The sequence below is a fragment of the Cenococcum geophilum genome, assembly GCF_001692895.1.
Source record: "Cenococcum geophilum 1.58 unplaced genomic scaffold K441scaffold_5, whole genome shotgun sequence".
In the NCBI taxonomy this organism is placed as follows: Eukaryota; Fungi; Ascomycota; class Dothideomycetes; order Gloniales; family Gloniaceae; genus Cenococcum; species Cenococcum geophilum.
Window position 1 is genome coordinate 363,668 of NW_027137563.1, and position 18,713 is coordinate 382,380.

An 18,713-nucleotide genomic window follows, 5' to 3' on the forward strand; every position below is an offset into this window, starting at 1 on the left:
TCTGCTTGTGTTTATTTAACTAGTGCACTTATTGTTCTCACATACAGTGGTCTCGGCTGCGATGTCCTTAACTTCTTAAAATTGATTGATTTGGCATGTTATTTCATAGCAATTTCTGTCTCAGCGCTCCCTTTAGCAGCCTATGAGATAGTTGCGCTTTGACAACTTGCAAGGATAACGATCACGTAGGCAGAGGCGCTGCGTATGAAGACGCCTGAGCGTTCCATGCCGTAGCCACCTGACAGCTTGTAGCGGTCGTAGCAACCCGGTTAAGGGGGGTATCCCTAATATAGGGAGGATTCCGCGCGGGACAGTGGACCTTGGGATGCGACCCATGCAGCGGGTACCCGTGCAGCGAGTATCCCACGCAGCGGGTTAGCGAGTATCCCATGCAGCGGTAATTCGTGTCCCTAGTTTAGCGTCTGACGGGTGGAGCTTGATTGTGTGTATTTCTATCTAGGTTGCCTTCACCACTCTCCACGGAAAGATTCCCCCACTACGCACTACCAACGCCTTCATTGGCAAAATAGGCTAGTGCGACACGAGCTACAGGCGGTTTTCGTTGCAATTGCGACGGAAACCCCCTTGCAACATATGCTTAGCGCAGCGACGCCTTGAGACGCCATGAATCGCCATATCATCAGAATAAGAAATATTCTTCCTCCAGCAGGTGATGCGCCATAGCTGTAATCTCCAAAAATCGCTCGCTCGCCAAGGTGCTGGAAACCTTCGCTCCCAGAGCTAGGTCATGAATCCACCTAATCAGATTCTCTTCTCGTCACATTTTTTCCACCACCGTAGCCCCTGCCTCCCATCCTTCCCTCTTCCTATCCGCTCATACCCCCCCTATCCCCAAGTCGGCAACTTCATGGTCCCCTTCTCATTCAGATGCTTATGCATATCGAACGAATTCCACAGCAAATGCGGCTCATGGCCCCACCCCTTCCTCAAGCACTCAAACTCCGCCTTGTCGAAGTAGTCCTGCAAGATGGGCCGATACTCGGGATGCGCACACTTAGCGATGATGACCCTGGCGCGCTCGCGCGGCGACAAGCCCCGCACGTCCGCAAGGCCCTGCTCGGTGACGATGACGTCGAGGTCGTGCTCGGTCTGGTCGACGTGCGTGCACATGGGCACGATGCACGAGATGCCCGTGGGGTCCGCCTTGGACGGCCGCGTCGACGGCGTGTGCATGATGCTGTATTTGGCCGAGCGGAGGAAGTCCGCCGAGCCGCCCAGCCCGTTCAGCATCCGGCTGCCCATGACGCAGGTCGAGTTGGCGTGCGCGTAGATGTCGACCTCGACCGGCGTGTTCATGCCGATGACGCCCAGCCGCCGGATAATTTCCGGCGAGTTCGAGACTTGCTGCGAGCGGAGGAGAAGCTTGGGCGCGTATTGGTCCCATTTCTTGCAGAAGCGGGCGAAGCCGTCAGGGGAGAAGCGGATTGAGGTTGCGGTGGCGAATTCGAGGTTACCGCTGTCGAAGAGGTCGAGGAAGGAGTCTTGGAGCACTTCGGTCCATACGCGGAGATTTTTGAAGTTGGCTTTACCGCCCTAACCGGATTGGTTAGTGGGTTATCTGCAAGAGGAGACGTTGTGGAATAGGGGCTGACATCTTGATATGATGGAGAAAAGGCGGGAAGTTTCCAGAAATAAACTTACGGCAAGTCCACCAATGACCGCATTGGCAATATTTCCAATACCAGACTGGAGTGGCAGGAGGTTGTCTGGCAACCGGCCGTGCTTAACTTCATGCAGGAGGAACTCGATCAAATTGGTAGCAATAGCTCTAGAAGTGTCGTCCTCTGGAGCATTGGGCTGCGTCTGATCAGGATAATCTGATTCGACAATGGCAACGATCTTCTCTGGGTCAACGGGGATGTGAGGCGTGCCAATGCGATCTTCAGGTGCCATGATAAGATAAGGTTTGCGGCGAGGAGGAAGATCTGTCATGGTGATGTCGTGAAGTCCTTCGAAAGAGGGTGCAGCGGTGTTGACTTCGATGATAATCTATTCTCTGTTAACGAAATGCTCCCCGAGACGTAATAATTAAATTCAGAGACTAGAGTGGTGAGACTCGCCTTGTCAGCCATTTGAATCAGCTCTGGACTTGCGCCGACACTTGGTCCGGGGATGATTCCTCCATCCTCTGTAATGGCGCTGGCTTCAACAATCGTGACATCTAGTTTATTGTGCGGCTTGTTCAGCGTGTAGTAGCCATACATTAAGTCTACAGGAAACATGCTCAAGTGCTTGTCGAAGAATTTGATGTTGCCGTTGTTGATACCCTTGGCAATATCCTTGCCGACCTGATGCGGAGAGCGGCGCTCGATCATGTTCAAGCGGGCCCACCGATTCTCAGTCTCGGCACCGGAGGAGGCGCCAACGAAGAGATTGTATTTCAGTTTACCTTGGAGTCCATTTCTCTCGACATGGTCGGCCAATGCGGTTGGAACTTTTCTAGTGGGGTAAAGTCAACAATGCTGGGAGAAACAGTAATGGGAATTAAGAAATATGGAATGATTAATTTTATTTGGATGATAGTGTACTCACTTGGGATATCCAACACCGGTAAAGCCCGACCAGCCTATGTAGCTACCGTGCGGAAACAGATCAATCAAGTCTTCGGCCTTTGCTAGCTTCTTCAGATAGCTTGGCCTTCGCACGCGGCTTCTGAGCAGAGCGGACGCGGACATGGTTGATTGAACTCCAGTCAAGTGTTACAATCCTTGGGGAATGATTTGTGTGACCCGGGGGAGTCAATTGGATTTGGGGGGGGGGAGAGGAAAGAAAAGACGGGGTGGCATTATTATAAGTGAAAAGCCTAAGAACCCAATGCTTCATGGTATGCTTACAGCTTTCAGTTCAGCGCCTTTCCCTCCGGTCCGCCTCGGGCCAGACGTGGGTGGACCCTGACCCTGAAACTGGTGGGGCTGATGGCTGTCATCCGAGAGAAATCCATGTTTGCTCCGATTTTGACGCAGACCCACTCTGTCCTTTTTTGTCTTCATTTTCCAACTCACTCCAACCTATTACAAGAGCCACGGACAACTTGTCGAGGAAACCATCCACCTTGCACCTGTACCAACGACAATCCTACATCACTCTCTAGACGTTAATAGCCACTGCTTGTCTCAGTTCATCGAACAAATCATCTGCATAATAGTCGTTAAGGCTACACTACACCAGCAGCACCCTTCCGAAGGCCCAAACGAGACCTCGGCCATCCATAGCACCAACTGGGGTGTCTCTTTCCCATCGTATCCTAAACCACGAACAGTTATGCACAGCCAAAGTACCTTTGTCCGTCATCATCTTCAGATTCCCGTTCGTTATGCAAGAAAAGAAAACGTCATTATGCAACGCACCTGCGAGAATATTAGACTAAAAGGGTATCACCGGAACGCCGATTTTGCGATTGATGTTGCTTCTGTTTCTCTCTCCTGACTTCTTCGCTTCATCTTCTTCCCACCTCTTTCTAATGCGTTTGCTCCCTTTAACCAAGGGTCCGTGGCGTCTTGTCACCGCTTCTGCGACTGGAAAGGGGTCTCGTCATCACTTTCGATGGCTGTGGCTCCTGTCGAATATGCCATCATCTTATACCGGCTGTTCTGGCCTTCACCCTGCCCAGCTGTTCTTCCTTCGTCAGGTTCACTACTGCTTCCATTGCGACTCTCAAAGACTACCCTTTTCGTCACTGGGAATTCTGACCTTAACGGGCTTGGCTGAGCGTCCGCACTGGTGTGTGCTAAACGACCAGAATTGTTTGGACTGCTCATGAAGAGCAGTGTATCCACTGCATCTTTCTCCGCCTGTTGACTGGGCATACGGAGAATGCCCGCTCTTGGGCCCGTAGTTGGTGTAGTTGGCATGCCACTAAGATCACTGTAATGTTTCCTGTGTGTTGTCGAAAGCATTGGCGGTGCGTGAGTAGAGTTGGAGCGGCGGTTGCGTCGAGACACAATGTCTGCTGCTGGTGCTAGCGCCGGTGCACTTGATGCTGCTGGAGAAGCAGTAAAAGCAAGATGAGTATGAGCGGCAGGCTGAGAGTTTGAGCCGGGTCGCCAGAAAGCTGTAGTGAGAAATAAACTATTAGATATTGAAAACATCCCTAAGCTCAAATTGAGAAATTCAACGCACACGAAGGTGTTCCGCTAAGGGAACGCGAGATGCCTGTAGGGCTAGCGTGCCCGAGAGAAGCCATATGCTGGTCAGAGTTCTCCGAAACGCCACTTGGTCTCCGTCCGCGGTCCGAAATGCGGGGAGAATCAAGAGATCGTCTAAATGCATCTACGTTCACAGATAATGCTACTGGGGAGCCTCGCTGGGATGGGAGCTCCTCAAGCTCTTCAATGGTGTGTCTTTCCCAGCCATTTTGAACCTTGACCATGGCATACGATAAGCGCGTCTTGAGTTGAGCGGATAACTGCAGACGCAATCAGCCGTTGACGCAGAACGTGTATACAAACCTAGCATACCTCACCAATCCTACTCGCATTTGAATCTACGCTTGTATTTCTAGAATGTCTACCCGGTGGCGCTCGCATTGGACTCTCCATAACTCCTGACATGGCAGTCTTCACCGTCCCACTTGCTGTCCTCTTTGAACCTTGAGTTAATAATGGTGTATCTACAGACATCGGACTCGTTGCGGTTCCGCCACTGCCACTTCTGCCACCATCTCTTAGATCGGTATCAACCATGGGCGCAGTTGGCCTCGAGTGTTGTGGACGAGTTTGATTCGGTGACGGCGGGATCGGTTGGCTCGAATCAAAGGTTTGAGACTGGCTTGACGGGCCATTCGAAGAAGTAGGCGACGTATATTCGGTATCTGCCCCGGTCGAGTTAGAAATGTTGCTGGAGGACGACAGCAATCGTGGTACAGCAAAAGTGCTGGAAGAAGCAGAGACGAAAGACTCTTGCGAGTCTGGCACTATTTCGCATTAGATGGGCGTTGCAATGGTGGATGAAAGGCTGGAATTGATGGTGTGGGAGACGTGTTGGCAGTTTGTCTCGGCTTGCTGGACGCGACATACTCATAGTGGGGTAGGGATCTCGAGCGGGAGGCCCATTCGGTCTTTGAGCGCTGAAAGCTAGGTAACAGGATCGTGTGCCTTGGGCGAAAACACCTTCATCAGATATTCAGCCAGCCTGGAGGTATTCGTGGCGCTTTCGGGGAAGTGCAGGGCGGTCGCGGTGGACGTTGAAGGTTGAATGAGGATCGGGATTGAAAAGTCGACGCGGTGCCCGGTAAAAAGACGCGAATGGCAGGGTTGTCTCTGCGGTAGGTGCGTGAATAAAGGCACTGGTGAAATACGCGCTCTGCACGATTAAGAATGGTCACTGTCGCGTAGTCGACGAAAGCATCCAAGAAGTCGTGGTCGCTCGATAAGGGACAGAGGGTGACGGGCTTGCGTAGGCCGGGGCGAAAATGCGAAATCACGAGCGTGTATCGTGTCAAAACCCTGCCAAAGAGGCCAAACAAGAGCGCGGCGTAGAACAAACAAGATACATATTAATTTTCTCGCTCGGTATATGCAGCAATTACAAGGTTACAAGGCTACAAGATTACAAGATTACAAGGTCCATGATCAAATACTTCAATTGTTGTTTACATGGCGCTGCGTAGGCACTACGAAGGACCGTGCAAAAATCGATATCCCTTTCCTTTTTTGGACTAGTGGTTGCTCTCCATAAGGCCCCAGAGTTACGGGGGCTCTATCGCCTAAGCAACGATATTTTAGGCGGTCTCTGCTCATAAGACCCGCCAAAGGCCCCTAAGCACAGAAACCTTATGGACGACCTTATTAGAGGAAACCACTAAGTTAATCTCAAAAGGAAGGGGAAATCTATTTTCGCACCCTCCGTATACGTCGGTACATCACCCTCCACCCACGCCACCTCGTGTACAGATGGATTATGATCCTTCATCCTTGGAACTCGCACATGCGAACAGCTGTAGCGCTAACATGCAGATCTAAAACGCTCGGAAATGTAGTGAGAGCGGAACGCCACCATGCGACCAACTATTTAGTGTCCAAACGACTTCCCTTCATAAAATAGTAGTTAGCAGAGCTATTTCCTTCTCTTACTACCCCCTCCCGGAGCATTTTCATTCTTCCGCTTCTTCCCTTCCCGTTGCCAATACTCTTGTTTCTCGCGCTTCTCTCGCTCTGCCCTCTTCTCGTCATTTTCTGCGACCTTCTTGCGGTATGGTTCCCTTCGTCTCTCCTGTGCGGCTCGTCGCTTCTCGAGTTTTTCGTTTCTCAGTGTCATTACTTGATGCATAAGAGTTCGAGCTATTTTTTCTTCTTTGGAGGCAACTACTGCTCGTTTTTGTAGGTATGTCTCTTTCTTTTGTGGCTTCATCTGTGCCGGCTGGGACTTGAAAGGCAGGTCTGCCGCGAGTTTTCGAGGCACTCTGAGAGGATTAAAATGTCTTGTTTGTCGTTCAATGAGCCTGTATGCGGAGTTTTTGTCTTTTGGGGTAGGTATTCCCTGCTCTCGTCGTACCTCGCCCGTTAGCCGCATGCCTTTCCAGCCGGTACTTTCTCCCTCATCCTCAGGGCTTGGTGCTACAAGGAGATTTGTGACTGGGTTATAGAATCGATGCGGCTTTACAGGATACCAAGCTCGCAAGAATACAATGTCGCTCATAAGGACCTTGTCCTCGAAAGTTGCGCGAAAGTTGCCTTCAGGCTTGCTCAGAGCCCTCTTGATCTGACCCCGGATGCCCGAGACTGTTCGGATACTAGCCCCTTCAAACTTTGCAATTTCCAACGCTGTTTGGAACATATCCTTAACGAAAGCCGTATTCTTGAAAATCTTGTACGGATGTCCAGTGAGCTTGAGCTTCTTGACTATCTCGGTGCTTTCATCCACGTTTAATACAACACCAGTTGCTGCAATACGGAATCCAGGGGTTTTGTTAGAGAGTGACTGTACACAACAGAACCCGGTATTTGGAGCAATAAGAGGTCCATAAAAGGTGCCAAAGCAATGCATATGCTCTGGCGTATACTTGAGCATACGGTTGCGTGTTTGGGAGTCAGAAATACTGTAGACCGGCATGGTTTGGAACCTCCTCCAACCAAGCGAGAATATAAGAGGGTCATTTGTTTTTAGAATCTTCTTGTGCCACCGGTGTCGTTTGACGCGAATTTGTACGAAACCAAATCTCTCTTCAGTAGGTGTGAGTCCCCCAATGATGACAGGATACCGGGGGTTGAAGTTGGCCGAAAATTCATATGGCACTTGTTCTAGCACGATACGGGCGTATGTACCTGCTTTGTGTCCCTCTACTCGGATCCTAGAGACTTCGTCCAGTTGCTCAAATTCAGCGCGATTGATGGTGAGTTGCTTTTGGATCATAGCCTTTTGAGCATCGTACCAATCATCCTCTCCAAACTCTTGTTCATCGTTGGCTTTCTCTCTTCGCTCATTGGCCTTGTCATTTGCAAAACCTTCTCTGTCTTCTTCTTCAAAACGAAGCTTTAGCTCTTCCTTTCGTCGGGCATTTTTCTCCCGTTCAGCTTCCATCGCCTTTGCATCATTATCAGGGTCTGCTGTAGGCTGTGTGCCTCCAAATGACTCTCCTGTCTCCAGATCTTCAAATGCGCCATCACCCTCGCCATCGTTGTCGAAGCCCTCAAAATCGCCCTCAGCTTCGTCATTCTCCTTTTCGCCTAAGAGATTAGACGAAGCAAAACGTCGCCTCAGTACCTCTAGATTGTCTCCATCAGTCCATTTTTGTTCTAGCTCTTCATAGTTGAAGCTTGGGATCGCGCGGTCCTCTAAATCTTCGGCATTGCCATCGCCCGGAGCTTTCTTGAAGAATTCATCTTCATCTTCGTCATCTCCGCTTTCAACTGGCCCTCCTTCGTCTCCCCTCCATCTCCGGAGAACTTCAGCGGGGGACAAAGAGTCATTGTACATCATGCGGACAAGTTCCGTGGTGCGATATGGCTTCTTGTGGCCATGAAGTTTCTTCGCGTTTTCAGCAAGATTTTCCTTCCATCGAAGGGTACCGTCTTCATCTGAAAACTCGGAATCGTCGTCTTCCGGATCTTCTAGCTCTTGATCTTCTACCGAAGAAATAGAACCTAGGTCTGAATCGCTGTCTGCAAACGCCACGTCGTCATCGATGGCTCCATTTGAATTTTTCTTGTCCGCTATTTTTCGAAATGTTCTACCAAGACGGTCATCGGAGATTGCTTCAGCCTCAATATATCCGTTATCGTCTTCATCATCTTGTTCACTCCCGAGATCATCTTCATCCTCCTCTTCGCTCCCGCTTTCAAAGCCTTCATCTTCTACGAGGTCATCGTCGCCTTCTCTCTCTACAATTCTCGGGTTTCGTCGTGATGTCCTGCCCTTGTTATCATCTTCCACAACGGCATCTTTTTCAACAATTTCACCACCAGTAAAGAGTCTCATGCCCGCATCAGCTTCTCCAAGCAGGCGCCTCTCACCTTGCAAACCGACCACAAGCTGTTCGCCCAAACCACGCTCCTGTTGGTCTTCCTCACCCTGAGCAAAATTTGAGGTCTTGACGTCAATATAAACAGCGTCCTTATCCACAAGCACACCTCCAACGTCTGACATAGGCGCAAATAGAAGTTTTTGTTTCTCACCCAAACGCCGTCGCGTTGCTTTCCCGGTAGCTTTTGCCATAGCTTGATCCATGTATGGAGTCGGACAAGGATCAGGTAATGCTTCTGTCGTTGAAACACTCAGATCACCGACGCCAGGTACATGGACTCTAGCCCTTTGAGCTGGGAAATTCGTTCCTCTTATGTATCCATACAATGCTATCGTTCGGTCACATTTCGGGTTCTCTTCAATAGCGGTGGGAGGAGTTATATCTAGGAAGCGGTCGGCTAAGCAGTAAGGATGCGAGTTCCGCCACACTAATGGTCGAGGGTTTTTCATTACGGAGAGGAAGCGCGAGAGGTTGAGGACTTCTCTGTCTGGATAGCGCCCGTTAACTACTCCCGAGAGGTAGAACAACTTGGCACCTTGGTACAACTCGCTCCAGAATCTGTGTTTCAGCCTCTTTTTCTGCATCTTTAGTGCGTCTTGTTTCCTAAATAGATCGAGATGTGTAAGGACGCCGAAGACGTTTCCAGGCATGCCGCTCGCCGATAATATATTAAGAAATTCCATTGTTTCCATCTCGAATCCATAGTTGCCGTCGATCATGAGGAGTACAATATCCACAATCTTCGCGATATCTATCATGCTCGCGAGAGAATCTGCTGGGCATTCAATGAACGTCAACCGTCGTCGTTTCGAGGTTACGACTGTTAGAGGTCCGGTGGGAACTGAGAGGGTTTGCTTTGTGTATCGTCGAATTAGAGATTTGATGAGTGTAGTCTTCCCAACCTAAAGAATTTATATATGTGAGCACGTTTGTAAAGAATTTGCAAGCAATAAACGTACCCCAGGAGGTCCTACTACCGCTACGATAATAGGCGGTGCTTCCTCCGGCAAACGATCCACGAGCGGGACGTGTAGCCGCTTCTCTTTGACCTGCTATAGATCAACGCCTCATCCTTGAGAATTAGAATGTGTAGTATACATCATGGGAGCGAGCTGCTTGCTTCTGCAGTCTACCCGGGTTTGCGAAGGCGAAGGCTTTGGGATTTAGACCTGTGAACATGGTCAGTACACGGTTCTAGAAATATCTTCTGAGAACATCTCACCACTAGAATGCGCTTTCTTCTCCTTTGTCTTCCGGTGCGGTCGATTTGCCTGGTCTGCCATTGTTGTGTCGTTTGCGGCCTTGCTCTCTTCACTGAAGCTCCATCCACAGAAATTTTGGGTATGGAAATTTGGAGTGACGCTAACCCGCGATTGAACTAGCGTTAATCTAATCTAAAGTTATCGATCATCTTCCCCGCCTGTGATCTCGTCAAGCCGCGGACGGCATTGGCAATTGCCTGGCTGCAGGGACTTTTCCAGCGGATTGAACGCCATGAAGGCAGAGTAATTTTTTCCGATATCGTCCTTATGTCTGCCGGTTTGATGAGGAATTCGTGGACTCTCTGCATGGATGTCGTTCTTAACGGTGCGCCTGCCTTATCGGCTGACGCCGCAGCGCACGTCATCGGGCAGTCTGCGCCCGCTTGACGCTTGACGTTTGACGACGGCCTTGGTTGTTGGGTTCGGAGGGACATACAAAAACCTTGGTGCCCTGCTACCTTCCACTTAAATCCTTCTCCTCTTCAGCACCAACCACTCGTCGAAGAATCATAGAACCATCATACACACTCGAGTCTTCTACCGTCGTATTACCTCCACTTTTAAAGCCAGAATGTCTACCTTCAATGTGAGTGGGGTAGCACACGCTATGTTCAAGGACTGAATCAGAAACTGATGATAACCCAGGTTACTCTAAAAGAAGGTGCGAGCCCGAAGGAGATTGAGAAGTATGTATGCCCTAGTCCTTGAGATGAAGTTCTACTAATGTATAGCAGTGCCAAGAAGACTGTTGAAGAGCAAGGCGGAAAGATTACTCACACTTTCAATTTGATTGAAGGGTTCACGTAAGTCTTGGGCTCTCAAATAAATTATAGGAGCAAGACTAATCCATCCAAGGGCTGAATTTCCTCCCGACACTGTACATGCCTTGAAGTCAAACGATCACATTACTGTTGAGGCAGACGGGGAAGTTACGACGCAATAGAAGAGTCCTCGAGAACCGTCCAACACACTTCACTTCTACCTTTGAGTCCTTCAAAATACCCTTTGGCATGATGAGGTGTATACCTGTGGCATGGACTTCTATAGGGTCCCCCGGCCTAGCATAGCACAATTCTAATGAGACCTTGATCAGATAAGGCTAGGTGCCATGGTTAGTCCCATGTCAGCCTAGCATTGGATATTCTATGAGCCTTTCTATATCATGAAAGTGCATTGCTGTTGAAGTAATTGGTTACAAACAGCCATTCCCTGAGGTTGACGGTTGTCCTACCGAATCGAATGCTGATTGCCACACCAACCTATTCAGAATGTACAATGGCTACAATAGGGTTGATATGAATTATCACGTCCGTTTAAGACAAGAAAACCTTGATCTCGCTCCAATCTGTTCTCTCATACTCACTATTCCGCTAACGGGGATAGAGTATCAACCAATCTTCTTCATAAAGCAATCCATTACCGATGCCCGCAATTATCAATTCCGGGAATTATTAGGGCTAAGGAGCGGCTTAGGCCGGAGATCCAAAGACTTCAGTAAAAGTCGCTGCACATTAAATCGGCAATTCAACTCCAAGCCAACAACTTTGAGACCTGCAGCCTGCATATGCCTTTTGCAATCATTCGACCACAATTATCATTCCTTTCACACCGCAGCCGAGAAATTAAGGAATGCTCTGCGGATGCATTGAAGAGCTTGAAAGCTCGATTCCATATCGTGAAGGCTTGGAGGCTAGGAGACTAACTGAAGTGTGTTGCTGAATTGTAGCATATTCCATATCCGACCGCCAAAATTTGTGCGGTCTTCTTCTAGCAATTCATCATGCTCTAGCTTTTTCTGTGTCGTGCTAGTGCGCCTCTTAAGCCAGTATATGAGTGCTAATCGAAGACCGTTGTACACCGTCTCCAAGCCAGAGGCTCCGAAGAGTGCCCAAAGGAAGTATCTGAGATACCAAGGTCTCTCCCTGCCGGAATAGGATTTCTCTAAAGCTGTGAAGAGTCCTCTTATAATACCTCCCGTTAGCATCACTCCTCAGTAGTAGGTTCCTATTAGACTTACATGGATGCAAACCAGCTTATGGACCAGCCAACCTTTCCGGCAGCCTTGTCGAGAAATATTCTGAGATGTTCACCCGTCATAATTAGATCGGACTCCAGCTGATCCTTTGTAACAACGAGTTGCCAGATATCTGGTTTCAGTGAATCCAGATTGCCCTCTAATTCTAATAAGCTTTGGTTTTCTTTTGGCTGCTAATGACTTACTTAAAGATCTGTCATCCTCTATTACAGCACCAGTGATGAGGCTGAGTAAAATGATTAACTAATTTTATAAGACATTGAAGTATCTAAGCATACTTTAACCAAATATCACGACGTAAAGTCAGATATTCATCTAGATGGTAATCTGTAGAGCGGCGCTGTGCCTCGAAGAGCAAGTCATGTCTTTGCCGGACCCTGTCCCATGACTTGGACGAAAGATCAAATGTGAGTGCTTCTTTTTGTACAGGCGCATTTTCAGAAGAACGAGAGAGGAGCGGTATAACTGTTTCTGCATCCACACTATCAACGTCCTCGCGAACTACTTCGTCCCGCTTGGAAAAGCTTCTCCTCCGATTTCGCGGAGTCACACTGCGAGGGCTGAAACAAACAGCACTGCTCATGAATTCTAATTTCTTTTTCGGATTTTGACAAAGGTGTGGATGGGAGGCCGCAATTAAGAGCACGAATTCCCAAGTCTGAAGTTGGTGGTCTAGGCGTTGAGCACAACTGTGTTGTAAGGCCGCAAAGGCCAAGCCACTGGAACCAACACGCTTTAAAGATGGGCTGGCTCCACTTAGTTACTGAAACTATCGCGTAAAGCTAAGCCCTACGTGTACACCCGGACTTTACCGTGGTCCATATGACCCTGGTTGGAATCCCTCCGATTCTAAGATCTAGGTGCATCCATAATAATTACCATCCCTAGAAGGATCATTCTTGTTAATATCTTAACGGCTTGAACTAATCTGAATTTATTTAAGAAAACTCCACTAAAATTACGACAGCGCGTATCTAGATTTCTTCTTACTCGCCTTAGCTTTCTTGGACGCTTAGGTGCCAATTCCAGAGGTCTAGACAAGCAGCCACAGCCTTCCACTTCTATTTCTGCTGCTCTACCCTGCCGGCAGCAATTGTGTCCTTCTACGGACCGCTTCCTTCATACACCCCCCTGACTTTCCTGCTCTTATGGCCCTCGGAGATGATGCCGTTGTGCGTCTAATTGTGTGGGAAGGCCAGCTTCGGACTGGCCCAATCCAGCAAAGACAAATTAAGGTGTATTCGGATCAGCTGAAGAGCTCAATCAACGAAAGCCTCGAAGAAACGCAATGGCGTTACCAGATGTGGAAGACCTATCCATCAGAAACAGATGGTAATTACAAGCTTGAAGTATGCTTTGCGCGCAGAGCATAGGACTGTTGCTGAGTACCTCGCTTCAACTAGGTCCGCCTTCGACACCCTAAGATCTCCGAAACTTCCGAAAAGAGCGACGCTATACACGAGCTTTGTAGCAGGCTCCTCCACTCCGCCCTATCTACGAAGCTTCGACTCTTGAATCCTGTCGTCACTTTTACTTTTTGTCCTTCCCGGGAGGGAACACAAAATGAGCTTGACAAGACCTTCGCTCGGTGCTTTAGTACTGCAATCGTTACGCGATATTGCGTGGGAGATACATTATCCAAAGAGCTGGAGAGATTGAGAGATGATTTCTTGAACAGGAACTCTACGAAATTCCTCTACCAACCGCGAGTAACTCCTGCCATCCAGACTAGTCCTATCTTGCTAATGAATCACTTAGGATGGTCGTTATTTATAACGCAGCAGACTTAATAGAGCGCTATGGAGTGTTGATCGAGAAAATGCTCACCGGTATTGAATTACTAAATGGAGGAGCAATTATAGAGAAAGAGCTCATTGATGAAGCCTGCAAGTTTGCAGGTGGAAAGCTCAAATCAAAGCTTCGTCCTAAGGAAAACTCATCTGCTGTGAACAGTGAGATGGATGGTTTGGCATTGACGGACTTCTCTGATGTAGCCGCACTTAAGATTGGCGACGACACACCTCATTCTTCAAAAAATGCTGAGCAGAATAAGGAGGCTATGAAACTATTAATAGCTATTGCCTGTTGGCTCACGAGGGCGTTTAGAGCTTATGCTCCGGATATAAAGAAGCAGGCAAGCAAAAACCGCTAATATCAAACCTATTTATCACTTCATCGGAAGCTGACTTCGTATATTGTAGCTCGGACCTAAGTTAAAGGAGCTCAATGGAGTTGTCATTCGGAGCAAGCTGACATTAGCTTCCCAAGCATACTTGAGTGCATCCAAACACCCAATTATTGCTCTGGAGCATCTTCACAGTAATTCCATCTCAAATTCTAGGCGTGCTACTGTCTTCGCGTTTGCTAACCATAATTTTACAGATCAAGAATCTCCAACAATAGATGACATCGCGATGACCATCAATTCCTTTGGAAACTTGATGCAATCCACATTGCCTCTTTTCGATGTGACGCTTACCATCTCAGACGCCGAATTCACATCAATCACAGCTCTAGCCGCAGCTGCAGGCGTAAGCGGAATAGCCACCGTCAGCGCTGCCGTCTGGACTTTGTGCTCTGCTGCGGGTGCGTTGGGTCCTGTAGGGTTGCTCGGTGGTGCTGCCGTTGCCACCGTAGCCTTTAGTGCTGCCGCAATAGTCGAGGGCGTCAAGTGGGGGGACCGGCAAAAAACAAATCGTATGAGTTCAGACTTCTCTTGGCTTCTAAACCGTCAATCGCTGACTTCTAGTAGCTAGCGTCGTTCTATTAACTATTCAGAAAAGCTTGGAGGAGTGTGCTCGTTTTCTCATGGGCTTGTTGTTCATGGCCGCCGAGCAGAGCGAGAAAGGGGACAGCAGTCATCTCGAGAGGGTCCAGGCATATAAAGAACAACTGAATAGTGTAATCTTTCTCAAACCTGGGTATATGAAAGCGTACTATAGGAATGTCAGCTTGAAGCTCGCGAAGGATATGAAGGACCTCAAGACAGGCCTCCAAAGACACGGAGCGCAAATAGCAATGACGCCAACTCAGGCTGAGAAGATTGGCATTGAACGACAGCTTGCACAGTCTAGCAAATGAGATTGACTTTGAAATATTCACATATACATATACTTCTACTGACATTTTTCTCTTTTATTGGTTTCTTATTCGCAGGTAATAATCCGCCCATCTGTTCAGTCGCAACAATAAAGCATAGGTTGCTCCTCTAGACTATGAGGTCAACTCTTCATTTGAATCACGCTTATCCATCCAGCTTGTTACTGAGAGTTCGACCTTGTTATCGAGATCTAAGCGGCACTACATCGGAGCAGCTTCTCTCGTAAGACTTTGATAGTGAGCCACGTGATCGATTGATTGATGGCGTTTATGTTATTGATTGAGTGATGTGGTTAAGTAATCTTCTAGGGGAGGTTTTCATTGGCAGTATGGAGTTGGTGCTGATTGCAAAGATAAAGGCGGCCGCTGCTTGATTTCGGCGTGTTCGGCGTGGTTAACATCAAACCACCCGACACTAATTTTTTGGTATAGAATATATTACTCATTTCCAACTTGTTCTTTCATTTCTCACGGTCGATGAGCTTTTAGAGAATGATTTTCAGAACAATGTGAGATAAGTCACGTGATGACAAGCTCTCACCGCAAGGCGTTTACCTCCACTCGGGCAGGTCCTAACTGGGCTTGCGACCCCAATTTCTCACAGAAGATGCAAATTCGACCATGATCCAAGTCCAACGACCTCTAATCATACAGACGCAATTGATAAGGCTCTATTGCCCACTTGAGACTCGTCTGAAGCATTCCAGCTTCCGCCGACATTACCACCGCCAGCTTCATACCAAATCTGTAACCGATGACGATATAGCACGTCTAGCTTCCCGACCACTCCATCCACTTACCCTCACCGACCTGGTCAAGTAGGATATCCTACTAAAGCTCCTCCTGCCGCTCTAGTAACTGATAGCTTCTGTCATAGACATGGCCGACCTCCGCTCTCCGCACAGGCCCTATATAGCTCCGCAAACTTTACGCTATCCATTCTCCCCGCCCGCCTCGCTTACCGCATCCAATCCCTCCGAAACCTGCCCTATATAGTCGTCTCAAACCCCCAGATTAACAAAATTCACAATAATTACTTACATTCCCTCTCAACGCTCTTGCCATGGGCCGAAAAGGAAATTATAACTTTGGAGGACGAGGTCAAATTCACAGAGGTCATGGCCGACCTAGTCCAAACACATTCCAATACCATCTCTATATTGGCTAGGGGTTTCCTGGAGGCTAGGAAGTATATAAGTCCTAAAGAGGTTACCAGGTTCCTCGACGAGCACCTTCGCGCCCGCATTGGCACCCGCCTCATCGCCGAGCAGCACATCGCGTTACACTTCTCATCCCAGCCACACCAGGAGCTCTCCTCATCCTCATCCTCCTCTTCTTCTGTAGAAGACTCCTCCCATCCCGCATCCAGTTACATTGGCGTTATCGACACAAACCTACGCCCTGCTAGTATTATACAACATTGCGAATCCGTCGTCTCTGAGATATGCGAGCTTAAGTACGGCGCGCGGCCACATGTTGTGGTGAAGGGAGAGCCGGAGTACACGTTCGCACACGTCCCAGTACATCTTGAATACATACTCACAGAACTACTGAAAAATGCATTTCGCGCAACGGTCGAGAGCGGCATGGAGCGGGAGCCTATCGAAATAACAATCGCGCCGCTTCCCGAAGATCTCCTATGCGAGGACAATGAAAACATATCAGACGAAGCCATCTCCAATACCGACCAAGGAAACGCCGATGTGGCTTCCAAATCCTGCACTGGCCAAGATGTTTCGGAGACCGCTTCTGCAGTCGCTTCCCAAATGATCCGACCCCTTGCCCGCTCCACCCCCGGCGTAACGATCCGCATCCGTGATCGCGGCGGGGGCATCTCTCCCGAGAATTATGCGCATATCTGGGACTACAGTTTCACGACGTTCAACGAGGAGCAAGTCTCCTTGACCCTCTCGGGAGGCTCTTCGGCCAAGTCCGGCAACAGCATGGATGGGTTGAACGCCATTTCTGGGCCAGGAGGGGATGGTGCGAACAGTCTCGCAGGTCTAGGGTACGGGCTACCACTTGGCCGGGCTTATGCGGAGTATTTCGGGGGAGGCATTGCGGTTCAGAGTCTATGGGGATGGGGCGCGGATGTTTACTTGAGCTTGAGAGGCGTTGGAAAGGTGGATTGAAGGACTGGCGGGCTCATTGTGAGCGATTGAAAAACTTACCTACCGCCGATCGAGAAAATGATGCCCTGCGGATCTAGGCGAGGATTAATGCCCCCAAATGCGGAGAGGTGATTTCGTGTGCTCATTCAAGTACCTAGGAAGGAAAGGCGGGGTCGGGTCACATGCTTCCAATAGCATCTTCTAGTTGGAGTGAGTTGTTAAGGGGCAGTGCCATGATGAACCTGATCTGTCAGCACGTCGGTGAGCAGCAGTGCAGCCATTATTTCTAGTGATCCGATAGGGTTGACTGTACTAGGGTCATTACGAACTCGTATGAATGAAATGAACTGATGAGTGCAATGTACTTCAGTATCATTTCTCTGCGTCTCAACACTTCTATCGCCTCTTTCTCTTTCCAAAATGTGACTCGATATGAAGATCCGCATTCATGTAGTGAGAACCGTCGTATTTCCTGGACGACCGACTATTGTTTACGTTTACACCTTTCTCTCGTGCGCTCCTGCCATATTTCCTGACGCTCACTATCACTATGATAGAGATTGGCGTTCTTTGAACACCTAGAAGATTAGAGGACGACTTAAACGCGACGTTTCATGGGTATGCACAAAAAACGAAGGAAATAGCCCATTGGGTCCTCATTTCCACAGCAGCCTCAATTTAAAAGGATTGCTTCTCGCTGGGAGAAGACGGATTTCTCTATGCAGTTCCGTCGTAGAACCAAGTAAAAGCCAACGAGAGAAAAGCGCAAAGAAAAACTTCCAAAAAGAGGAAACTAGCCAATGATACTTTCCAAAAGAAAAATAGTCAGTCAATGTCCTGAGTATACCACTCAGCCAACCACTCAGCGAATTACTCAGCAGGGCATTGAAGAGGCGCGCGTATGCCTAGACAGGAATGCTGGGTCTCGTTTATCCCAAAATTCTGGAACCGCAAGTCAAAATCAGCCGCCCGATGTTCTGCAGTGTCCTCGATCGCGAAAGCATCTGCACGGTATTTGGCCATTCACTACGTTTGCAATCTTCGCAGCTGGGCTTTTAGTTAACCTAAGAGGCGGGAAACCACCCTACAAAGCAAGTGACCTGAAAACGAGATACCCTGCGGCTGATCTGGGTGGGCAAGCAGTTCAGCGCAGCAAAAAATCCGCGGCGCCCAAATGTGGTATCGAAACATCTACTACTATTTTAAAACCCCTCCTAACCCGCATGATAGCTATGCCCCCATGCAGACGCCGCAGTATCCATTGGTCCAATTATACCGACGAAGCTCTAAACACGGACGCCTATCAACTGGTGCGGTGTGATTTGACTGGGAGCTTTGGCTTTACAACTCTCCGTCACAGCTATACGGTGGTCGGATTTGAACGCAATCAACACGCTAGTCATGAGAATGAGTGCCACTGGAAAGAAATAGTCGATACGCCGGAACGGAAAATGTACAGGCAGACTACTGCACAAAAAGCCACAGGCGAGTTTTATGCCTTCCATGTCCTAGGTCCTATGCAAACGGCGGAATGCATGACCATTCCGGCAGCGGCGACTACCATCCCGTGAACAACGGGAACAATCTGTCCGGGTTCCCGCCAGCAAATTTCCAGAATAGGTGGTCTTGATGCTGGAATTGTCAGGCGCTTTGGTTCAGTGCTGACAGTGGTGGGAAGGCTCGGTGCCTGGCGGGTCCCCTGGCTTACCATAAAAGTACGGGCT

At 48.9% G+C, this 18,713-nt stretch overlaps 8 protein-coding genes across 8 annotated transcripts; 4 read left to right on the top strand and 4 right to left on the bottom strand.

Moving 5' to 3' along the window:
* Nucleotides 1-468: 468 nt before the first annotated feature.
* On the bottom strand, nucleotides 469-2,781 carry K441DRAFT_653215 (uncharacterized protein). The gene is made up of 4 exons (XM_067647499.1): nucleotides 2,554-2,781; nucleotides 2,082-2,460; nucleotides 1,663-2,010; nucleotides 469-1,554 (listed from the first exon to the last, which is right to left on the bottom strand). Exons 1-4 carry the CDS (start codon nucleotides 2,694-2,696, stop codon nucleotides 847-849), a joined length of 1,578 nt encoding a protein of 525 aa, XP_067508357.1. The 5' UTR covers nucleotides 2,697-2,781; the 3' UTR covers nucleotides 469-846.
* A 539-nt stretch (nucleotides 2,782-3,320) lies between these two features.
* K441DRAFT_251257 (uncharacterized protein) lies at nucleotides 3,321-5,320 on the bottom strand. The gene is made up of 4 exons (XM_067640775.1): nucleotides 5,037-5,320; nucleotides 4,479-4,933; nucleotides 4,141-4,426; nucleotides 3,321-4,072 (listed from the first exon to the last, which is right to left on the bottom strand). Exons 1-4 carry the CDS (start codon nucleotides 5,038-5,040, stop codon nucleotides 3,522-3,524), a joined length of 1,296 nt encoding a protein of 431 aa, XP_067508358.1. The 5' UTR covers nucleotides 5,041-5,320; the 3' UTR covers nucleotides 3,321-3,521.
* Nucleotides 5,321-6,075: 755 nt separating this feature from the next.
* On the bottom strand, nucleotides 6,076-9,765 carry K441DRAFT_541384 (DUF663-domain-containing protein; the record flags this gene model as incomplete). The annotated part of the gene is made up of 4 exons (XM_067642645.1): nucleotides 6,076-9,384; nucleotides 9,442-9,531; nucleotides 9,581-9,651; nucleotides 9,705-9,765. 4 exons carry the CDS (start codon nucleotides 9,763-9,765, stop codon nucleotides 6,076-6,078), a joined length of 3,531 nt encoding a protein of 1,176 aa, XP_067508359.1.
* A 612-nt stretch (nucleotides 9,766-10,377) lies between these two features.
* Nucleotides 10,378-10,687, top strand: K441DRAFT_540406 (uncharacterized protein; the record flags this gene model as incomplete). The annotated part of the gene is made up of 3 exons (XM_067642594.1): nucleotides 10,378-10,430; nucleotides 10,479-10,547; nucleotides 10,600-10,687. 3 exons carry the CDS (start codon nucleotides 10,378-10,380, stop codon nucleotides 10,685-10,687), a joined length of 210 nt encoding a protein of 69 aa, XP_067508360.1.
* A 341-nt stretch (nucleotides 10,688-11,028) lies between these two features.
* On the bottom strand, nucleotides 11,029-12,452 carry K441DRAFT_653218 (uncharacterized protein). The gene is made up of 4 exons (XM_067647500.1): nucleotides 12,058-12,452; nucleotides 11,965-12,005; nucleotides 11,762-11,918; nucleotides 11,029-11,705 (listed from the first exon to the last, which is right to left on the bottom strand). Exons 1-4 carry the CDS (start codon nucleotides 12,360-12,362, stop codon nucleotides 11,435-11,437), a joined length of 774 nt encoding a protein of 257 aa, XP_067508361.1. The 5' UTR covers nucleotides 12,363-12,452; the 3' UTR covers nucleotides 11,029-11,434.
* Nucleotides 12,453-12,923: 471 nt separating this feature from the next.
* Nucleotides 12,924-14,892, top strand: K441DRAFT_653219 (uncharacterized protein). Its single transcript, XM_067647501.1, has 4 exons — nucleotides 12,924-13,128; nucleotides 13,183-13,484; nucleotides 13,538-13,913; nucleotides 13,981-14,892. Exons 1-4 carry the CDS (start codon nucleotides 12,928-12,930, stop codon nucleotides 14,533-14,535), a joined length of 1,434 nt encoding a protein of 477 aa, XP_067508362.1. The 5' UTR covers nucleotides 12,924-12,927; the 3' UTR covers nucleotides 14,536-14,892.
* Nucleotides 14,893-15,499: 607 nt separating this feature from the next.
* K441DRAFT_540691 (mitochondrial pyruvate dehydrogenase kinase-like protein) lies at nucleotides 15,500-17,010 on the top strand (the record flags this gene model as incomplete). The annotated part of the gene is made up of 2 exons (XM_067642605.1): nucleotides 15,500-15,696; nucleotides 15,756-17,010. 2 exons carry the CDS (start codon nucleotides 15,500-15,502, stop codon nucleotides 17,008-17,010), a joined length of 1,452 nt encoding a protein of 483 aa, XP_067508363.1.
* Nucleotides 17,011-17,657: 647 nt separating this feature from the next.
* On the top strand, nucleotides 17,658-18,659 carry K441DRAFT_251438 (uncharacterized protein). Its single transcript, XM_067640776.1, has 3 exons — nucleotides 17,658-17,813; nucleotides 17,868-18,165; nucleotides 18,220-18,659. Exons 1-3 carry the CDS (start codon nucleotides 17,790-17,792, stop codon nucleotides 18,558-18,560), a joined length of 663 nt encoding a protein of 220 aa, XP_067508364.1. The 5' UTR covers nucleotides 17,658-17,789; the 3' UTR covers nucleotides 18,561-18,659.
* The last annotated feature ends 54 nt before the right edge of the window (nucleotides 18,660-18,713 follow it).